The sequence below is a fragment of the Scyliorhinus canicula genome, chromosome 23, assembly GCF_902713615.1.
Source record: "Scyliorhinus canicula chromosome 23, sScyCan1.1, whole genome shotgun sequence".
NCBI classification, from domain to species: Eukaryota; Metazoa; Chordata; class Chondrichthyes; order Carcharhiniformes; family Scyliorhinidae; genus Scyliorhinus; species Scyliorhinus canicula.
In genome coordinates this window covers 22,329,330-22,352,473 of record NC_052168.1, presented here as the reverse complement: position 1 = coordinate 22,352,473, position 23,144 = coordinate 22,329,330, and the positions used below count along the sequence as shown (strand labels likewise).

At 51.2% G+C, this 23,144-nt stretch overlaps 1 protein-coding gene across 1 annotated transcript in view; it reads left to right on the top strand.

Annotated features, from left to right (window-relative positions):
- Positions 1-23,144, top strand: part of aco2 (aconitase 2, mitochondrial) — an 88,957-nt gene that overhangs the window by 63,313 nt on the left and 2,500 nt on the right. The window contains exons 13-16 of the mRNA XM_038783590.1: positions 12,604-12,759; positions 16,010-16,201; positions 18,247-18,379; positions 22,717-22,838. Coding sequence (XP_038639518.1) covers positions 12,604-12,759; positions 16,010-16,201; positions 18,247-18,379; positions 22,717-22,838 — 603 coding nt within the window. The remainder of the gene's footprint in view (positions 1-12,603; positions 12,760-16,009; positions 16,202-18,246; positions 18,380-22,716; positions 22,839-23,144) is intronic.

The following is a 23,144-nucleotide window of genomic DNA, read 5'->3' as shown; positions in this document are numbered from 1 at the left end:
AGCCAGGTACGTGTCACTGCGACAGGCAGGCTAGCATCCAGCATCACAGCCAGGTACGTGTCACTGAGACAGGCAGGCTAGACCAGCATCACAGCCAGGTACGTGTCACTGAGACAGGCAGGCTAGCATCCAGCATCACAGCCAGGTACGTGTCACTGAGACAGGCAGGCTAGACCAGCATCACAGCCAGGTACGTGTCACTGAGACAGGCAGGCTAGCATCCAGCATCACAGCCAGGTACGTGTCACTGAGACAGGCAGGCTAGCATCCAGCATCACAGCCAGGTACGGGTCACTGAGACAGGCAGGCTAGCATCCAGCATCACAGCCAGGTACGTGTCACTGAGACAGGCAGGCTAGACCCGCATCACAGCCAGGTACGTGTCACTGAGACAGGCAGGCTAGCATCCAGCATCACAGCCAGGTACGTGTCACTGAGACAGGCAGGCTAGCATCCAGCATCACAGCCAGGTACGTGTCACTGAGACAGGCAGGCTAGCATCCAGCATCACAGCCAGGTACGTGTCACTGAGACAGGCAGGCTAGACCAGCATCACAGCCAGGTACGTGTCACTGAGACAGGCAGGCTAGCAACCAGCATCACAGCCAGGTACGTGTCACTGAGACAGGCAGGCTAGCATCCAGCATCACAGCCAGGTACGTGTCACTGAGACAGGCAGGCTAGACCCGCATCACAGCCAGGTACGTGTCACTGAGACAGGCAGGCTAGACCCGCATCACAGCCAGGTACGGGTCACTGAGACAGGCAGGCTAGACCAGCATCACAGCCAGGTACGTGTCACTGAGACAGGCAGGCTAGCATCACAGCCAGGTACGTGTCACTGTGACAGGCAGGATAGCATCCAGCATCACAGCCAGGTACGTGTCACTGAGACAGGCAGGCTAGACCAGCATCACAGCCAGGTACGGGTCACTGAGACAGGCAGGATAGCATCCAGCATCACAGCCAGGTACGTGTCACTGAGACAGGCAGGCTAGACCAGCATCACAGCCAGGTACGGGTCACTGAGACAGGCAGGCTAGACCAGCATCACAGCCAGGTACGTGTCACTGAGACAGGCAGGCTAGCATCACAGCATCACAGCCAGGTACGTGTCACTGTGACAGGCAGGCTAGCATCCAGCATCACAGCCAGGTACGTGTCACTGCGACAGGCAGGCTAGACCAGCATCACAGCCAGGTACGTGTCACTGAGACAGGCAGGCTAGACCAGCATCACAGCCAGGTACGGGTCACTGAGACAGGCAGGCTAGACCAGCATCACAGCCAGGTACGTGTCACTGAGACAGGCAGGCTAGCATCACAGCATCACAGCCAGGTACGTGTCACTGTGACAGGCAGGCTAGCATCCAGCATCACAGCCAGGTACGTGTCACTGTGACAGGCAGGCTAGACCAGCATCACAGCCAGGTACGTGTCACTGAGACAGGCAGGCTAGCATCCAGCATCACAGCCAGGTACCTGTCACTGAGACAGGCAGGCTAGACCAGCATCACAGCCAGGTACGTGTCACTGTGACAGGCAGGCTAGACCAGCATCACAGCCAGGTACGTGTCACTGAGACAGGCAGGCTAGCATCCAGCATCACAGCCAGGTACGTGTCACTGAGACAGGCAGGCTAGACCAGCATCACAGCCAGGTACGTGTCACTGAGACAGGCAGGCTAGCATCCAGCATCACAGCCAGGTACGTGTCACTGCAACAGGCAGGCTAGACCCGCATCACAGCCAGGTACGTGTCACTGAGACAGGCAGGCTAGCATCCAGCATCACAGCCAGGTACGTGTCACTGAGACAGGCAGGCTAGCATCCAGCATCACAGCCAGGTACGGGTCACTGAGACAGGCAGGCTAGCATCCAGCATCACAGCCAGGTACGTGTCACTGAGACAGGCAGGCTAGACCAGCATCACAGCCAGGTACGTGTCACTGAGACAGGCAGGCTAGACCAGCATCACAGCCAGGTACGTGTCACTGTGACAGGCAGGCTAGCATCCAGCATCACAGCCAGGTACGTGTCACTGTGACAGGCAGGCTAGCAGCCAGCATCACAGCCAGGTACGTGTCACTGCGACAGGCAGGCTAACAGCCAGCATCACAGCCAGGTACGTGTCACTGAGACAGGCAGGCTAGACCAGCATCACAGCCAGGTACGTGTCACTGTGACAGGCAGGCTAGCATCCAGCATCACAGCCAGGTACGTGTCACTGCGACAGGCAGGCTAGACCAGCATCACAGCCAGGTACGTGTCACTGAGACAGGCAGGCTAGACCAGCATCACAGCCAGGTACGTGTCACTGTGACAGGCAGGCTAGACCCGCATCACAGCCAGGTACGTGTCACTGAGACAGGCAGGCTAGACCAGCATCACAGCCAGGTACGTGTCACTGAGACAGGCAGGCTAGCATCCAGCATCACAGCCAGGTACGTGTCACTGAGACAGGCAGGCTAGCATCCAGCATCACAGCCAGGTACGTGTCACTGAGACAGGCAGGCTAGCATCCAGCATCACAGCCAGGTACGTGTCACTGCAACAGGCAGGCTAGACCAGCATCACAGCCAGGTACGTGTCACTGAGACAGGCAGGCTAGACCAGCATCACAGCCAGGTACGTGTCACTGAGACAGGCAGGCTAGACCAGCATCACAGCCAGGTACGTGTCACTGAGACAGGCAGGCTAGCATCCAGCATCACAGCCAGGTACGTGTCACTGAGACAGGCAGGCTAGCATCCAGCATCACAGCCAGGTACGTGTCACTGAGACAGGCAGGCTAGCATCCAGCATCACAGCCAGGTACGTGTCACTGCAACAGGCAGGCTAGACCAGCATCACAGCCAGGTACGTGTCACTGAGACAGGCAGGCTAGACCAGCATCACAGCCAGGTACGTGTCACTGAGACAGGCAGGCTAGACCAGCATCACAGCCAGGTACGTGTCACTGTGACAGGCAGGCTAGCAGCCAGCATCACAGCCAGGTACGTGTCACTGCGACAGGCAGGCTAACAGCCAGCATCACAGCCAGGTACGTGTCACTGAGACAGGCAGGCTAGACCCGCATCACAGCCAGGTACGTGTCACTGAGACAGGCAGGCTAGACCCGCATCACAGCCAGGTACGTGTCACTGAGACAGGCAGGCTAGACCCGCATCACAGCCAGGTACGTGTCACTGAGACAGGCAGGCTAGACCAGCATCACAGCCAGGTACGTGTCACTGAGACAGGCAGGCTAGCATCCAGCATCACAGCCAGGTACGTGTCACTGAGACAGGCAGGCTAGCATCCAGCATCACAGCCAGGTACGTGTCACTGAGACAGGCAGGCTAGCATCACAGCCAGGTACGTGTCACTGAGACAGGCAGGCTAGCATCCAGCATCACAGCCAGGTACGTGTCACTGAGACAGGCAGGCTAGCATCCAGCATCACAGCCAGGTACGTGTCACTGAGACAGGCAGGCTAGCATCCAGCATCACAGCCAGGTACGTGTCACTGCAACAGGCAGGCTAGACCAGCATCACAGCCAGGTACGTGTCACTGAGACAGGCAGGCTAGACCAGCATCACAGCCAGGTACGTGTCACTGAGACAGGCAGGCTAGACCAGCATCACAGCCAGGTACGTGTCACTGTGACAGGCAGGCTAGCAGCCAGCATCACAGCCAGGTACGTGTCACTGCGACAGGCAGGCTAACAGCCAGCATCACAGCCAGGTACGTGTCACTGAGACAGGCAGGCTAGACCAGCATCACAGCCAGGTACGTGTCACTGAGACAGGCAGGCTAGCATCCAGCATCACAGCCAGGTACGTGTCACTGAGACAGGCAGGCTAGCATCCAGCATCACAGCCAGGTACGTGTCACTGAGACAGGCAGGCTAGACCAGCATCACAGCCAGGTACGTGTCACTGAGACAGGCAGGCTAGCATCCAGCATCACAGCCAGGTACGTGTCACTGAGACAGGCAGGCTAGACCCGCATCACAGCCAGGTACGTGTCACTGAGACAGGCAGGCTAGACCCGCATCACAGCCAGGTACGTGTCACTCCGACAGGCAGGCTAGCATCCAGCATCACAGCCAGGTACGTGTCACTGAGACAGGCAGGCTAGACCAGCATCACAGCCAGGTACGTGTCACTGAGACAGGCAGGCTAGCATCCAGCATCACAGCCAGGTACGTGTCACTGAGACAGGCAGGCTAGACCAGCATCACAGCCAGGTACGTGTCACTGAGACAGGCAGGCTAGCATCCAGCATCACAGCCAGGTACGTGTCACTGAGACAGGCAGGCTAGCATCCAGCATCACAGCCAGGTACGTGACACTGAGACAGGCTGGCTAGACCCGCATCACAGCCAGGTACGTGTCACTGAGACAGGCAGGCTAGCATCCAGCATCACAGCCAGGTACGTGTCACTGAGACAGGCTGGCTAGACCCGCATCACAGCCAGGTACGTGTCACTGAGACAGGCAGGCTAGCATCCAGCATCACAGCCAGGTACGTGTCACTGTGACAGGCAGGCTAGACCAGCATCACAGCCAGGTACGTGTCACTGAGACAGGCAGGCTAGCATCCAGCATCACAGCCAGGTACGTGTCACTGAGACAGGCAGGCTAGCATCCAGCATCACAGCCAGGTACGGGTCACTGAGACAGGCAGGCTAGCATCCAGCATCACAGCCAGGTACGTGTCACTGAGACAGGCAGGCTAGACCAGCATCACAGCCAGGTACGGGTCACTGAGACAGGCAGGCTAGCATCCAGCATCACAGCCAGGTACGTGTCACTGAGACAGGCAGGCTAGCATCCAGCATCACAGCCAGGTACGTGTCACTGAGACAGGCAGGCTAGACCAGCATCACAGCCAGGTACGTGTCACTGAGACAGGCAGGCTAGACCAGCATCACAGCCAGGTACGTGTCACTGAGACAGGCAGGCTAGCATCCAGCATCACAGCCAGGTACGGGTCACTGAGACAGGCAGGCTAGCATCCAGCATCACAGCCAGGTACGTGTCACTGAGACAGGCAGGCTAGACCAGCATCACAGCCAGGTACGTGTCACTGCAACAGGCAGGCTAGACCAGCATCACAGCCAGGTACGTGTCACTGCGACAGGCAGGCTAGACCAGCATCACAGCCAGGTACGTGTCACTGAGACAGGCAGGCTAGCATCCAGCATCACAGCCAGGTACGTGTCACTGCGACAGGCAGGCTAGCATCCAGCATCACAGCCAGGTACGTGTCACTGAGACAGGCAGGCTAGACCAGCATCACAGCCAGGTACGTGTCACTGAGACAGGCAGGCTAGACCAGCATCACAGCCAGGTACGTGTCACTGAGACAGGCAGGCTAGCATCCAGCATCACAGCCAGGTACGTGTCACTGTGACAGGCAGGCTAGACCAGCATCACAGCCAGGTACGTGTCACTGTGACAGGCAGGATAGACCAGCATCACAGCCAGGTACGTGTCACTGAGACAGGCAGGCTAGCATCCAGCATCACAGCCAGGTACGTGTCACTGAGACAGGCAGGCTAGCATCCAGCATCACAGCCAGGTACGTGTCACTGAGACAGGCAGGCTAGCATCCAGCATCACAGCCAGGTACGTGTCACTGAGACAGGCAGGCTAGCATCCAGCATCACAGCCAGGTACGTGTCACTGAGACAGGCAGGCTAGACCCGCATCACAGCCAGGTACGTGTCACTGTGACAGGCAGGCTAGACCCGCATCACAGCCAGGTACGTGTCACTGAGACAGGCAGGCTAGACCCGCATCACAGCCAGGTACGTGTCACTGAGACAGGCAGGCTAGACCAGCATCACAGCCAGGTACGTGTCACTGAGACAGGCAGGCTAGCATCCAGCATCACAGCCAGGTACGTGTCACTGAGACAGGCAGGCTAGCATCCAGCATCACAGCCAGGTACGTGTCACTGAGACAGGCAGGCTAGCATCCAGCATCACAGCCAGGTACGTGTCACTGAGACAGGCAGGCTAGACCCGCATCACAGCCAGGTACGTGTCACTGAGACAGGCAGGCTAGACCAGCATCACAGCCAGGTACGTGTCACTGAGACAGGCAGGCTAGCATCCAGCATCACAGCCAGGTACGTGTCACTGCGACAGGCAGGCTAGACCAGCATCACAGCCAGGTACGTGTCACTGAGACAGGCAGGCTAGCATCCAGCATCACAGCCAGGTACGTGTCACTGCGACAGGCAGGCTAGACCAGCATCACAGCCAGGTACGTGTCACTGCGACAGGCAGGCTAGACCAGCATCACAGCCAGGTACGTGTCACTGAGACAGGCAGGCTAGCATCCAGCATCACAGCCAGGTACGTGTCACTGAGACAGGCAGGCTAGCAACCAGCATCACAGCCAGGTACGTGTCACTGAGACAGGCAGGCTAGCATCCAGCATCACAGCCAGGTACGTGTCACTGTGACAGGCAGGCTAGCATCCAGCATCACAGCCAGGTACGTGTCACTGAGACAGGCAGGCTAGCATCCAGCATCACAGCCAGGTACGTGTCACTGTGACAGGCAGGCTAGACCAGCATCACAGCCAGGTACGTGTCACTGAGACAGGCAGGCTAGCATCACAGCATCACAGCCAGGTACGTGTCACTGTGACAGGCAGGCTAGACCAGCATCACAGCCAGGTACGTGTCACTGAGACAGGCAGGCTAGCATCACAGCCAGGTACGTGTCACTGAGACAGGCAGGCTAGCAATCAGCATCACAAAACTGCTCATCCAATGTTTCCTTGTTAACTCACATCAGATTCTCCATTGTTTATAAAATATGTAAAATCTGCCTCAGTTTTATTAAAGTAAACTTTTAGCTGATTCCAGACAAGAAATGTGAGCAGGAATAACCAGTGTGGAGATATGCATCACTGGAAATACACAAGGGGTTAATGTTAATACACGTAGAATAGATAGACACTAGAGGGAGCACCAGAGACATGACACACAGACACTCAACCAATAGGCCAGTAAGATAGGACACGACCAATGGGCATTCACTTTTTAAAAAAATATTTTTTATTAACGTTTTCACAAAATATCAACAACAAAATGAAAAAGGAACCCAATATAATTAAATACAAAACAGAACAAAACTGCTCAATGCCCCCCTTCCCCCTATACATAAATAATAAATTAACACCCGTCGAAACTCATAGCAAATATATACACCCCCTCAGATCCCCCAATATAGAAAAACAAAAATAAAATAGAACCCTTCCTCCCAATGGTCAGTAGCTGCAGCTACTGACCATTGTCTACCGTTCTGCCAGGAAGTCTAGGAACGGTCGCCACCGCCTGAAAAACCCTTGCACCGACCCCCTCAAAGCAAATTTCACCCTTTCCAATTTAATTAACCCTGCCAAGTCATTGATCCAGGCCTCCACGCTTGGGGGCCTCGCATCCTTCCACTGAAGAATTCTCCGCCGGGCTACCAGGGACGCAAAGGCCAGAATAGCGGCCTCTTTCGCCTCCTGCACTCCCAGCTCCTCTGCCCACGTCCCCTCCTCGATCTCCTCCTAGATCTCCTCCCCCCAACTCCTCCTCCCACTTACCTTTCTGCTCCTCAACCGAGGCCTCATCCTCCTCCTGCATCACCTGGTATGTTGCCGAAATCTTCACCTCTCCAACCCACACCCCCGAGAGCACCCTGTCCTGTACCGTGCCTGGCGGCAGCAGCGGAAATCCCGCCACTTGCCGCCTGGCAAACGCCCTTAAAGGTGTTTCCCGGGGGGAGCCCGTACTTCTCCTCCAGCTCACCCAAGCTCGCGAACTTCCCATCCACAAAGAGGTTCCCCAACCAATAGGCATTCACGACAACACACAGGTGACACTACCACAGGGGGGCATTGCACCAACCCATATATAGGGGCTGGTTTAGCTCACTGGGCTAAATCGCTGGCTTTTAAAGCAGGCCAGCAGCACGGTTCGATTCCCGTACCAGCCTCCCCGGACAGGCGCTGGAATGTGGCGACTAGGGGCTTTTCACAGTAACTTAATTGAAGCCTACTCGTGACAATAAAGCGATTTTCATATAAGGGCACAGCCCACATGATCTTTTTCTTTCGAGTGGAGACGCTCAGTGAGTACACAGAGTTGATTTGAAACACATCACACCCACCACGCGGATTGTAGTCGGCTATAGCAGCATACGTGACTAAGCAGTAGAGTCGAATCCAAGTAGGAGAATCGTTAACAGTTTAATAAATGTGTTAAAGCTATCTCCAAGTCTGAACCTTCCTTTGTCAGAGTGCTCATCAAGGAAGCAGCTTATGCTCCATCAAGAGCATAACAAAGCAACCAGTACCCCACCCCAGGAACCTGCTCTGCCAGTCAGTCAGATTGTAGCTGATTATCTGCATCAATACTTGGTTCTGGACTCCCAGTCTGGGGGAACTGACTCTTTGCATCTTGTTGCCATTTTATTGGAATCCTTCCATTGCCTGTGGAGACGAGCACACACGAGTCTGGCATTCTGTTCTGTGGGGGTTTTTTCTTACTGCTTAGTCACAATGGTGCTTATGAAAGCCATTCAGCCCATTGAGACCAATGTTGGCAACTGTTAGGATACTGGACTAGACCGTAACCTTTGTTAGGATACTGGACTAGACCGTAACCTTTGTTAGGATACCGGACTAGACCGTAACCTTTGTTAGGATACTGGACTAGACCGTAACCTTTGTTAGGATACCGGACTAGACCGTAACCTTTGTTAGGATACTGGACTAGACCGTAACCTTTGTTAGGATACCGGACTAGACCGTAACCTTTGTTAGGATACTGGACTAGACCGTAACCTTTGTTAGGATACTGGACTAGACCGTAACCTTTGTTAGGATACTGCACTAGACCGTAACCTTTGTTAGGATACCGGACTAGACCGTAACCTTTGTTAGGATACCGGACTAGACCGTAACCTTTGTTAGGATACTGGACTAGACCGTAACCTTTGTTAGGATACTGGACTAGACCGTAACCTTTGTTAGGATACTGCACTAGACCGTAACCTTTGTTAGGATACTGCACTAGACCGTAACCTTTGTTAGGATACTGCACTAGACCGTAACCTTTGTTAGGATACTGCACTAGACCGTAACCTTTGTTAGGATACTGGACTAGACCGTAACCTTTGTTAGGATACTGGACTAGACCGTAACCTTTGTTAGGATACCGCACTAGACCGTAACCTTTGTTAGGATACTGCACTAGACCGTAACCTTTGTTAGGATACTGGACTAGACCGTAACCTTTGTTAGGATACTGCACTAGACCGTAACCTTTGTTAGGATACTGGACTAGACCGAAACCTTTGTTAGGATACTGCACTAGACCGTAACCTTTGTTAGGATACTGGACTAGACCGTAACCTTTGTTAGGATACTGGACTAGACCGTAACCTTTGTTAGGATACTGGACTAGACCGAAACCTTTGTTAGGATACTGCACTAGACCGTAACCTTTGTTAGGATACTGCACTAGACCGTAACCTTTGTTAGGATACTGGACTAGACCGTAACCTTTGTTAGGATACTGCACTAGACCGTAACCTTTGTTAGGATACTGGACTAGACCGTAACCTTTGTTAGGATACTGCACTAGACCGTAACCTTTGTTAGGATACTGGACTAGACCGTAACCTTTGTTAGGATACCGGACTAGACCGTAACCTTTGTTAGGATACCGGACTAGACCGCAACCTTTGTTAGGATACTGGACTAGACCGTAACCTTTGTTAGGATACTGGACTAGACCGTAACCTTTGTTAGGATACTGCACTAGGCCGTAACCTTTGTTAGGATACCGGACTAGACGGAAATTTCAAGAAAGCAGACGGAATGTTTGCCTTCATTGGACGGGGCATCGAGTATATAAACTGGCAAGTCATGCTGCAGTTGTATAGAACCTTGGTACAGCCGCACTTGGAATATTGTGCACAATTCTGGTCGCCACACTACCAGAAGGATGTGGAGGCTTTGGAGAGGGTGCAGAGAAGGTTTACCAGGTTGTTGCCTGGTCTGGAGGGTGTTAGCTGAGAGGCTGAATAGACTCAGACTGTTTCCATTAGGAAGTCGCAGGTTGAGGGGTGACCTGATAGAGGGCTACAAGATGATGAGGGGCATGGATAGAGTGGATGGGCGGGCACTCTTTCCCAGGGTGGAGGGGTCTCTCACCAGGGGGCATAATGGGTTTAAGGTCCGTGGGCTTAGGCTTAAGGTCGGTGGGGCAAAGTTTAGAGGAGATGCGCGAGGCAGGTTTTGTTTTACACCGAGGGTGTTGAGTGCCTGGAAGGGGAGATACATTAGCGGCGTTCAAAAGGCATCTTGATAAACACATGAATAGGATGGGTATATAGAGGGATACGGCACAAGGAAGTGCTAATTTAAACACAGAATTAACCACATTAACATCAAAATGCAGCTTTATAATTGTCAGTTAATCTGTTCTTAAATAAAAGGAAAAACTTGAACGTACTGTCTACACCTGCCACCAATTCCAATGAAGCAACCCAATACAGTTCAAATGCTGCTTGAAGTTAACAAAACAGGTTTTCTTGCTTAGCTGTGTAGAAACCTTTCAAGAGCAGATCCAGTACATTTCTGCTCCAACCCAACAGCATTTGAGAAAACTGCTGTTCAACTTAAAATTCTATAACAGACTGCAAAATGATACAGACCTGGCTCCTCCCATTAATGACATCATCTGTATCCCACTAAATTCCATGACCTGCTTAGCTCGGACTAAATAAATTATCTACACTCCAGGGATCCATCCAATATATAAACAATGTTCTATTAGCCATTTTTCTGTAACCAAGTGAGTGGTTGGAATGAATCATTACCTCACCTTTTACAACTCCTTAATTACAGCTGTAGTAGACCCACTGCCTGTATATATTTTAAAGCAGGGTCTTTAATAATGTTACTGCCACAAATACAAAATATAATGCATAACAATTTCTACATCACGCAATTAATAAACATTTATTTTACCCCCCCCCCCGCCCGCAACCAAGTTTGTGATCTTCGCATCTTGGCGACAAGGTTAGTCCCTACAGAGGAGCAGTTCAAATTGGAAGGACAGTTCTCCAGAGCGTTTATCCCACCGGTCTGATTGTTTGAGATCTCACTGTTTACAAAATGGTTGTCTCATTTGGCTAAGCAGGTCCTTCACTTCAAAGTAGTTCATCTACTTGATGCTATATTAGTGGCAGTCCCTGTCCAGTGAAGCAGTTGAGGCTACCTCATAAAATGTTTGTAAGGCAAAGGTAGATAGATTTTTAAACAGTAAAGGAATTCAGGGTTATGGTGTTCGGGCGGGAAAGTGGAGCTGAGTCCACAAAAGATCAGCCATGATCTCATTGAATGGCGGAGCAGGCTCGAGGGGCCAGATGGCCGACTCCTGCTCCTAGTTCTTATGATATGGTGCTCACACAAATGGATACTCTTTATTTCACTTGTGTGATCATTGCAAATAAGGAGTCTGTTCACCAAAGATTTCACAGGACCAAGCCTCGAGGCACAACGTTCCTTATTTGTATTTCAGCTCTTTGGTGAATGGAACTGCACACTTCTTTTGGTTGTATTGTAAATAGTAATGGCAGCACGGTGGCGCAGTGGTTAGCACTGCTCCCTCACCGCACCAGGGACCCGGGTTCGATTTCAGCTTGGGTCACTGTCTGTGCGAAATCTGCACGTTCTCCCCCCTGTCCGCAAGGGTTTCCTCCCATAGTCCAAAGATGTGCAGGATAGGTGGACTGGCCACGCTAAATTGCTCGTTAGTGCCCAGGGATGTGCAGGTTGGGTTAGGGGGATAGGACGGGGTGGATGTGGGTACAGTGCTCGTTTAAAGCGTCGGTGCAGACTCGATGGGCCAAATGGCCTCCTAGGGATTCTATGATCAGGAGTCCTGCAGTTCTAGCAGATAATGCAGATCCTGCGATCGGGATGTGTCATTTACTGAGAGGCTTCCAGTGAGATGTAGGAGTGTAATTATACGGCATAGTAATTGTGCATCATCTGGAAATCATAAACTGAGCATTCGGTGAACAAAACATTAGACCCTCCCAGTAATCAGAAATAAAATCACCATTCCTGCTCACAAATTCAAACCGTATTGACTAGAGTATTACCTTGGAGATTGCCATGACAGTGGTTACCCAGTTGGTTATTACATTTAGAACTGAGCAATAAAATTCAGATTCTAGATCTTTGCGTTAACTGATCTTACAATGTGTGGGGGGAGTGGAAATGGGGTAGAAGGTACTAAAATTGCCTCCATGTTCCTGCGTGGGGAATCGAGTCTCTATACAGTGCCGGATGATGCAAGAATGAATCTGGGCCAGGGAAAGGAGCAGCCTCTGTTATGAAGCCCCCTGTTTGACACTCTCTGTTTAAACTTGCCCACGAGGAGGTCTGGTTGCCGGTCTCGGCCTGATGATGGTGAAACCGAGCCCGTCAGGGTCAGGCCTCCAGGGGAGCAGCAGGGGATGGATGGTGTGTGGGGAAAAGATATTGCTGTGAATGTGTTGAGAGGTCACTCTGTCTGCGTTGTTTCTATCCTGAAGGGCTTTGATCCTGGTGAAGACACGTACCAACACCCACCAGAAAACACCCAGGGCATTTCAGTCGTGGTGAACCCAAAGAGCAACCGGCTACAGCTGCTGGAGCCTTTTGATAAATGGAACAAGCAGGATTTGGAGGACATGCGAGTGCTGATCAAGGTCAGTGACCGATTGTGACGTTTGTTCAGATCAGTCTGCTCTATTACAAAATAAAATAGATTGGTGCATTTGGGTACTCGCTCTGCTAAGTCATAGTTTGAATCTGTCGCTGTCACACTTTCAGGAGGCGCATTCCAGGCCTTGATCACTTGCTGCGCAAGACGTTTTCTTCCCTTCCTGTCGCTGTTGCTTCTTTTGCCCTTCACCGTAAATCGGTGCCCGCTAGTTCTCGGCCTTTCTGCCAGCGTGAGCCAATTTCATCGACTGTCTCGACCCTTCATTAATTTGAACGCCCCGATCTAATCTTCCCTCCACCTTCTGTCCACGGAAAACAGACGCAGCTTCTCTGCTAAACCCTCACAACTGGAATCCCTCATGCCGGGAACGATTCCTGTGAGTCCTTTGTGTTCTCCCCCTCATTTGATTCCAGCGTTGGACATCAAACTCCAGCTGAGGCACAATCAGGTTTGTTTTAATAAAAATTTTGATTTGATTCATTATTGTTATTCATAGAATTTACAGTACAGAAGGAGGCCATTCGGACCATCGAGTCTGCACCGGTCTTTGGAAAGAGCACCCTTCTTAAGCCCACGACTCCACCCCATCCCCGTACCCAGTAACCAACCTAACCTTCAAAAAAAAAAAGTCTTTGGACTGTGGGAGGAAACCGGAGCACCCGGAGGAAACCCACGCAGTCACGGGGACAGCGTGCAGACTCCGCACTGACAGTGACCCAGCGGGGAATTGAACCCAGGTCCCTCGCTCTGTGAAGCAGCTATGCTAACCACTGTGCTACCGTGCTGCCCGTTCATCTTGGCCTTCGTGCTTTCCGCTCCATGGTTCTGTTTATAAACCCAGGGACCCCTCTGCCTTTTTTAATATAAATTTAGATTACCCAATGTTTTTTTTTCCCCCATTAAGGCTCAATTTAGCGTGGCCAATCCACCTACCCTGCACATTTTTGGGCTGTGGGGATGAAACCCACGCAGACACGGGGAGAATGTGCAAACTCCACACGGGCAGTGACCCAGAGCCGGGATCGAACCTGGGACCTCAGCGCCGTGAGGCCACAGTGCTAACCACTGCGCTACCCTGCTGCCCTTCAGGGGCAATTTAGCGTGGCCGGTCCACCTATCCTGCACATTTTTGGGTTGTGGGGGTGAGACCCACGCAGACACGGGGAGAATGTGACATTCTCCCCCATGCCTGCGTGGGTTTTGCCCCCACAGCCCAAAGATGTGCAGGTTAGGTGGATTGGTCACGTTAAATTGGCCCTTAATTGGAAAAGAAGAATTGAGTATTCTTTTTTTTTAATTTTTTAAAAATTGAACTTGGGAATACTCACCTGAATGAGGCTGACGGAGGTTACAGAGCTGGGGAGAGCTGAGGCCATGGTGCAATTTGAAAACCGGGATGAGAATTTTAACATCAAGGCATTGTTCGAAGCGGCGCCATGGACAGGTGGCTACTTGAGCAGGGTACCAGTGGCATGCTGCCATCCATGTAACTACATGGCAACAAATTGGCATCTTCAGGACAGGAGGCTGTCTAACTGCGTGAATGTGCTTTGTTTTTGCTTTCTCAACAAGCAGGTTTTTGTTTCATGATGTGGAGATGCCGGCGTTGGACTGGGGTGAGCACAGTAAGAAGTCTGACAACACCAGGTTACAGTGCAACAGGTTTGTTTCAAACGCTAGCTTTTGGAGCGCTGCTCCTTTCTCGGGTGAATGAATTGACTCTTACTCTTCATTCACCTGAGGAAGGAGCAGTGCTCCGAAAGCTCGTGTTTGAAACAAACCTGTTGGACTCTAACCTGGTGTTGTTAGACTTCTTACTGTGCTTTTGTTTCAGTCAGCGATCAGTACAACTTAAATGTGTTTGAGCACTTTTGCCTCTCCTTTGGGACCAATTTGGCTCCAGTGGAGGAGAATGGAAGTCTACTCACTCTCTTTCTCTCTGTAAACTGGTCATTTTAAACACAGTTGGTGTAATTGTAGACGGACATGTGGCCATAACATACTGCTCGTAAGTTGATGTTATTCAGCATCAGGTTTTATAAGGAGACAAGTACTTGGTGTGGTGAGATTTGGAGAGGGGAATGTTCTATATATAAAACTATTCTAAAGATGCGGTAAAAGTAGACCATAAAGAGTCCTGTGGAGTGATTGATGCTGCTGCAAAAACAAAAAGGTGTGGGACACTTTCCGTTGTTAAGGTTCTTCCCCGCGTAGGTGCCTGCAGATTCGGGACTTTGTGAGGGGAGAGGTGGCGTCCATTCCTGGGCTGCAGCCCCTGGAGGATAAGCTGCTGTCAAAGAGTGAAATATGGTGGGGGGGGGAAGGTGTCGGATGTCTGTAAGTTGATGGACTGGGAGGATCCCTGGTAGGGGATATTAAGTGTAAACGGGAGAAGGAGCTGGGAGGGGAGATGGGGGCCAAGACGTGGGCATCCTTGTCGTGTGCGAGGTTAAGCCTCATCCAATTTAAAGTGGTACACGGGGCTCGTATGACGGCGGCGCGAATGAGTAGGTTCTTTATGGGGTAGAGGATAGGTGTGGGCGATGTGCGGAGGGGAGCGAATCATGTCCACGAATTCTGGGCTGGTCCAATACTGAAGGGGTTCTGGCAGGGGTTCTCAGACGTGTTGTCCAAGGTGTTGGGCGTGGAGGCGGCCGCGAGTCCTGGGGTGACGATATTTGGGGTGTCAGAAGACCCGGGAGTCCGGGGGGTGGGGGTGGGGGTGGAGGCCGATGTTTTGGCCTCTGCCTCCCCGATAGCCCGGAGACGGATTTTGCTCGGAATGCAGGACTCTGAGCCACCGATGGCGAGAGTGTGGGTGCGCGGCCTGGCAGGATTTCGGAGGCTGGAAAAGGTCAAGTTCGGTCTGCGAGAGGCTGACCCGGAGGTGGAAGCTGGTTATTTGTTTCTTTAAGGAGGATTGAGGGGTTAGCAGGGCGGGGGTACAATGGGGCAGGGAGGTCGCACAGTGGGATTGGTGTCGGGGGCAGGTGGGGTGTGGCTGGTTATTGAGTTGTGGTGTTCTTATTTCTTGCGTATGTGTGAAAATGCCTTGAATAAAATATTTTTTTAAAAAAGATTCTTTCCCTTGATGGCAAAGGTTTGATCTTGAGTCCTCGAATGGAAAATATTGTGTCTTAAATGTTTGCACAGCCCTGGATTTTAACTATTGGTCTCTCAGTTAATGGTTCTATTTTTTTTTCCCTATTGTGACTTGTTTCTTTCTGTTTTAGGTGAAGGGTAAGTGTACGACCGATCACATATCAGCTGCTGGGCCTTGGCTGAAGTTCCGTGGTCACCTTGACAATATTTCCAATAATCTGCTGATCGGTGCAGTGAACATTGAGAATGGCAAAGTCAATGAGGTCAAAAACCTGATAACCAACCAGTTTGGGCCTGTGCCAGAAACTGCTCGTGCGTACAAGGTAAGTGCTTCTGCGAAAGGAGCGAATTGGGCAGCTCTCTAGATTCGCATAGAATCCCTACAGTTCAGGAGGAGGTCATTCGGCCCATTAAATCTGGAACGCCCTCCGAAAGAACGCCCTACCGAGGCCACTCCCCCACCTATCCTGCACATCTTTGGACTGTGGGAGGAAACCGGAGCACCCGGAGGAAATCCACGCACACACTGGGAGAACGTGCAGACTCCGCACAGACCGTCACCCAAGGCCAGAATTGAACCCGGGTCCTCCGTGCCGTAGGCAGCAGTGCCCATCACCGTGCCACCCCATAGTAGTTAACCCTATATTGTTCAGTCTCCTTGTCTTTCGCTAGTCAGTGTCCGGCAGCTGTTCAATGGTGCCGGGCTCCCCAGGCCTGGGCTGAGGGGAGATGGGGTGGGATCCCTCTTGCAAAGTGTTACTCCAGTGGTGACAGCATTGAGACTTGGCAGCATTCCACCTTTTAGCCTGTGCGTACTGGCTCCAACAAGGTCTATAAGAGATGCTCTGCCCAGTTCAGTGCTGTTGCCTCCAGGACAGCTAAAAAGAGCAAATGGAGTCCAGCCCTCCTGGATTGTCCTGGATGCTCCTGCAAAAAAACAGGTTAAAATTGTAGTTCTCAAAAAAAAAAAAGTGAATTCTGCACTGCTGCCTCACAGCTCCAGGGACCCGGGTTCAATTTCGGCCTTGGGTCTCTGTGCAGTCTGCACGTTCTCCCTGTGTCTGCATGGGTTTCCTCCGGGGGCTCCGGTTTCCTCCCACAATCGGAAGGTGTGCAAGTCTTTACATAGATTTTTACAGTGCAGAAGGAGGCCATTCGGCCCATCGAGTCAGCACTGGCTCTTGGAAAGAGCATCCTACCCAAGGTCAACACCTCCATCCTATCCCCATAACCCAGCAACCCCACCCAAGGACAATTTTGGACACTAAGGGGGCAGCACGGTAGCATGGTGGTTAGCATAAATGCTTCACAGCTCCAGGGTCCCAGGTTCGATTCCCGGCTGGGTCACTGTCTGTGCGGAGTCTGCACGTCCTCCCCGTGTGTGTGTGGGTTTCCTCTGGGTGCTCCGGTTTCCTCCCACAGTCCAAAGATGTGCGGGTTAGGTGGATTGGCCATGCTAAATTGCCCGTAGTGTCCTAAAAAGTACGGTTGGGGGGGGGGGGGAAGGGGGTTTGTTGGGTTAGGGGTGGATACGTGGGTTTGAGTAGGGTGATCATGGCTCGGCACAACATCGAGGGCCGAAGGGCCTGTTCTGTGCTGTACTGTTCTATGTTCTATAAGGGCAATTTATCATGGCCAATCCACCTAACCTGCACATCTTTGGACTGTGGGAGGAAACCGGAGCACCCGGAGGAAACCCACGCACACACGGGGAGGATGTGCAGACTCCGCACAGACAGTGACCCAAGCCGGAATCGAACCTGGGACCCTGGAGCTGTGAAGCAATTATGCTATCCACAATGCTACCGTCAGGTGGATTGACGATGCGAAAATGCCCCTTAGTGGCCAAAGATGTACAGTTTAACTGGGGTTAAGGCGGGGGGGATGGGCCTTGGTAGGCTGCTCTATCAGAGGGTCGGTGCAGACTCGATGGGCTGAATGGCTGCCTTCTGCACTGTCTGGGGTTCTATCTTCTATCTATCATTAGTTATGAGAGTATTGCTTTGGGTGGGGAAGAACAGGCTGCTTCACCGACTGGACTGGTCAGAGTGCGTCTGATAGAACCTCCAGCAATATGTCCAACTAGAGTTGAGAACTCTACTTGCCTCTTAGAGGGCGGCATGTGGCACATTGGTTAACACTGTTGCCTAGGGCACTGTGGACCCGGGTTCGATCCCGGCCCCGGGTCACTGTCCGTGTGGAGTTTGCACATTCTCCCAGTGTCTGCGTGGGTTTCACCCCCACAACCCAAAGATGTGCAGGGTAGGTGGATTGGCCATGCTAAATTACCCCTTAAATGGGAAAAAGTAAATTTAAAAATAAAATACATGGATCTTGGATAATAAACTACGTTCATTTCCTTCCTCAGAAAGAGGGCATCAATTGGGTGGTGATTGGTGATGAGAACTATGGTGAGGGCTCCAGCAGAGAACACGCTGCCCTTGAGCCACGGCATCTAGGCGGCCGAGCCATCATCGTCAAGAGCTTTGCTCGAATTCACGGTAGGTGTTCTTGTGAAAATGGAAATCTTGTGATGGACATACTGCCTATTCCTTCAAAAATGAAATTGTACCATCGTTTTGAAGTGGAGCTAATAACGGAAAGGGGGAAATTTAGTGCTGGCAGATTTGGATTAAGAGGAGTGAAGTTGGCTGTTAGTTTGGAATCGTGGTCCATGCGGCTGTTTCGATAGTTTCCCCAGCTGCTAATATCTCTGTGATTTTGCAGAGGATCACTCATTCGTCTGTTGTTTTTGCAACTCCTCAGCTTTCGTTAGGATTGGATTGGATTTTTGTATTGTCCCGTGTACCGAGGTACAGTGAAAAGTATTCTGCGAGCAGCTCAACAGATCATTCGGTACATGGGAAGAAAAGGGAATAAAAGAAAACACATAATAGGGCAACACAAGGTCCACAATGTAACTACGTTAGCACCGGCATTGGGTGAAGCTACAGGGTGTAGTGTTAATGAGGTCAGTCCATAAGAGGGTCATTTAGGAGTCTGGTGACAGTGGGGAAGAAGCTGTTTTTGAGTCTGTTTGTGCGTGTTCTCAGACTTCTGTATCTCCTGCCCGATGGAAGATGTTGGAAGAGTGAGTAAGCCGGGTGGGAGGGATCCTTGATTATGCTGCCCGCTTTCCCCCGGCAGCGGGAGGTGTAGATGGAATCAATGGATGGATGGGAGGCAGGTTCGTGGGATGGACTGGGTGGTGTTCACGACTCTCTGAAGTTCCTTGCGGTCCTGGGCCGAGCAGTTGCCATACCAGGCTGTGATGCAGCCCGATAGGATGCTTTCTATGGTGCATCTGTAAAAGTTGGTACGGGTTAATGTGGACATGCCGAATTTCCTTAGTTTCCTGAGGAAGTATAGGCGCTGTTGTGCTTTCTTGGTGATGGCGTCGACGTGAGTGGACCAGGACAGATTTTTGGAGATGTGCACCCCTAGGAATTTGAAACTGCTAACCATCTCTACCTCGGCCCCGTTGATGCTGACAGGGGTGTGTACAGTACTTTGTTTCCTGAAGTCAATGATCAGCTCTTAAGTTTTGCTGGCATTGAGGGAGAGATTGTTGGGGACAGTTCTTTTCAGGGTCTTTCAAAACCACTGACCTCCAGCTGAACCCTGGAGTCACTCTAACCGGTGGGATTTACTGTGTGCGCAACCTTCGGATCTGTGTTCTCAGAGCTGTGCATCACAGCTATTCACGATAGATATTAATGATCTGGAAGAAGGCATTGTTGCCAAGTTTGCAGATGTTACAAAGATCTGTAGAGGGACAGGTGGAGTTGAGGAAGCAGGCGGGCTGCAGAAGGACTTGGCCAGGAGAGGGGACGAAGAAGTGGCAGATGGAACACAATATGGAAGAGTGTGAGGTTAGGCACTTTGATAGGAAGAATAGAGGCATAGACTATTTTCTAAATGGCTTCGGAAATCAGAAGCACAAAGGGACTTGGAGTCCTAATTCAGAATTCTCCTAAGGTTAACGTGCCGGTTCAGTCGGCAGTTAGGAAGGCAAATGCAATGTTAGCATTGATGTCCAGAGGGACAAGAGCACGGGTGGCATGTGGCGCAGTGGTTAGCACTGGGACTGCGGCACAAAGGACCCAGGTTTGAATCCCGGCCCTGGGTCACTGTCCGTGTGGAGTTTTCACATTCTTCCCTTGTCTGCATGGGTCTCACCCCCACAACCCAAAGATGTGCAGGGTATGTGGATTGGCCACGCTAAATTGCCCCCTGATTGGGAAAAAAAAATAATTGTGTACTTTAAATTTATTTTTTAAAAGGCTCTGAGTCAGACCCCATTTGGAGTGTTGTGAGCAATTTTGGGCCACATATCGAAGGACGGATGTGCTGGCCTTGGAAAGGGTCCAGAGCGGGTTAACAAGAATAATCCTTGGAATGAAGAGCTTGTTGTGTGAGGAGCGGTTGAGGACTCTGGGTCTGTACTCGTTGGAGTTTAGAAGGATGAGGGGGATCTTATTGAAACTGACAGGGTACTGCGAGGCCTGGATAGAGTGGACATGGAGAGGATGTTTCCACTTGTAGGAGAAACTAGAACCAAAGGACACAATCTCAGACTAAAGGGACGATCCTTTGAAACAGAGATAAGGAGGAATTTCTTCAGCCAGAGGGTGGTGAATCTGTGGAACTCTTTGCCGCAGAAGGCTGTGGAGGCCAAATCACTGAGTGTCTTTAAGACAGAGATAGAGAGGTTCTTGATTAATAAGGTGATCAGGTGGGCAGCACGGTGGCACAGTGGTTAGCACTGCTGCCTCATGGCACTGAGGTCCCAGGTTCGATCCTGGCTCTAGGTCACTGTCTGTGTGGGGTTTGCATATTCTCCCCGTGTTTGCATGGTTTTCTCCCCCACAACCTAAAAGATGTACAGGGGAAGTGGATTGGCCACACTAAATTATTCCTTAATTGGGAAAAAAATAATTGAGTACTCAAAATATTTTAAAAATGAAATAAATAAACCGAAAAAAAAGGGGATCAGGGGTTATGGGAGAAGGCTGGAGAATGGGGATGAGAAACAGTCTCATGATTGAATGGCGGGGCAGCACGGTGGCACAGTGGGTTAGCACTGCTGCCTCACGGCACCGAGGTCCCAGGTTCGATCCCGGCTCTGGGTCACTGTCCGTGTGGAGTTTGCACGTTCTCCCTGTGTTTGCGTTGGTTTCGCCCCCATAACCCAAAGATATGCAGGGTAGGTGAATTGAACCAGCTAAATTGCCCTTAATTGGAAAAAATGGGTGCACTCTAAATTTATTTTAAAATAATTGAATGGCGGACCAGACTCGATGGGCTGAATGGCCTAATAGTGCACCTATGTCTTGTGTTGTCACGGATGCTCGTTTCCAGTGTAAGGGAATCCCAATTTACCTGAAACTAAGAAAGTTCCCAGTGAGATGTGATCCTTTCCCTGTCTGTCTGCTGACTGTCAGATGCTTTTTAGCTCTGGGGCTGTTTAGCTCAGGGCTAAATCGCTGGCTTTGAAAGCAGACCAAGTAGGCCAGCAGCACGGTTCAATTCCCGTAACAGTCTCCCCGAACAGGCGCCGGAATGTGGCGACTAGGGGCTTTTCACAGTAACTTCATTGAAGCCTACTCGTGACAATAAGCGATTTTCATTTCAGATGCACAAGAAACCGTTACTCTTCTGAAAGTCACCAAATACTGTTTGGAGATTTTAGAATGAGGGGCATAGTCTGAAAGCTCGGCCCAGGAAAGAGATGTGAGGAAGCATTTCTCCTCCCAAAGGGTGGTAGAGGTTTGGAACTCTCTCCCACTAGATCAGTTGTTATTTCAAATCTGAGATTTTTGGTTAGCAGGTAGTAAGAAATATGGGCCAAAGGCAGATATATGGAGTTAGGTCACAGAACCATGATCTCATTGAATGGCGAGACAGGCGCGAGGGGCCTACTCGTGTTCCTGTGTAACTTCTCAAGCTAATTTCAGTTTGCCTGACACTCTGCTCTGCACTGATGGACGTACCTCACTTGCCTGACACAGAGAAGTTAGGTTTCAAGTTGCTGGAAGTCATGGCTTAGTTGCTCTGCCCTACTCGGGCTGCAAGACATAACTGTCTGAACTCAACCGCAAGACTTCTCATTGGAACTTTTCATTGCTTGTCCAGCGAGGGCAGCCCCACGGGCCTTGAAGAGTAGAATTATGAGTTCAGGCTTGTGTTCCCTGCAGTGAAGACGATCAAGGGATGATCGATTTGAGAAAGGGTGGACGCAAAGAAACTGTTTCCGTTAGGCGAGGAGACGAGGACCCGTGGGCACAGCCTTAGAATTAGAGGGGGTAAATTCAGAACAGAAATGCGGAGACATTTCTTCAGCCAGAGAGTGGTGGGCCTGTGGAATTCATTGCCGCGGAGTGCAGTGGAGGCCGGGACGCTAAATGGCTTCAAGGCAGAGATAGATAAATTCTTGATGTCGCGAGGAATTAAGGGCTACGGGGAGAATGCTGGTAGGTGGAGTTGAAATGCCCATCAGCCATGATTGAATGGCGGAGTGGACTCGATGGGCCGAATGGCCTTACTTCCACTCCTATGTCTTATGGTCTTATGTCAGAGGTGATTTTGATGAGGTGAACAGAGAGAAACTATTTCCTCTGATCGGGGGGAGTCCAGAACAAGGCAGGGGACAAGGTTCAAATGAGTGTATTGTATAGGAGTAGAGTGGAGCTGAAACCCTTGACTGAGGGCACAGTGCTCGCAATGGTGAGCCAGGCTGACGCTCGCCTCCGTAGACCAATTCTTGCACCAATAGTGAGCTTCACCCTTCAAAGTGCCTCTGAAATTATGGCTGCAATTTCAATTCTGTTCTTTGCAGAAACCAATCTTAAGAAGCAAGGACTGCTGCCTCTGACCTTCGATAATCCTGCTGACTACGACAAGGTGCGGCCCGATGATAAAGTCACCATTACTGGGCTGAAAGAATTTACCCCCGGAAAGGTACTAAGATGAAGTTTCTTTCTGCTCCGAGTTCGCTCATCGCCTGTTCGTTCAGTGCTGTGTTGCATTTCTTTTATGACATTTGTTCCAAACGTGTTGTTGAGGAAAACCGTTCTCCCGCCCATTTGGTTTTACGCTTCCTCCCAATTTCAAATTCAGTCCCATGATCCTACTTTCCGGTCTTTCGTCTGTCTCTCCGCCTTCCCGACGCCGTTTCACTCTCTGAATTTCACACAGCCTGGGAAATCTAGCAGGGGGGATTGGTGAAGCTAGGCCAAATCCCTCTGCTCCCCCCCCCCCCCCCCC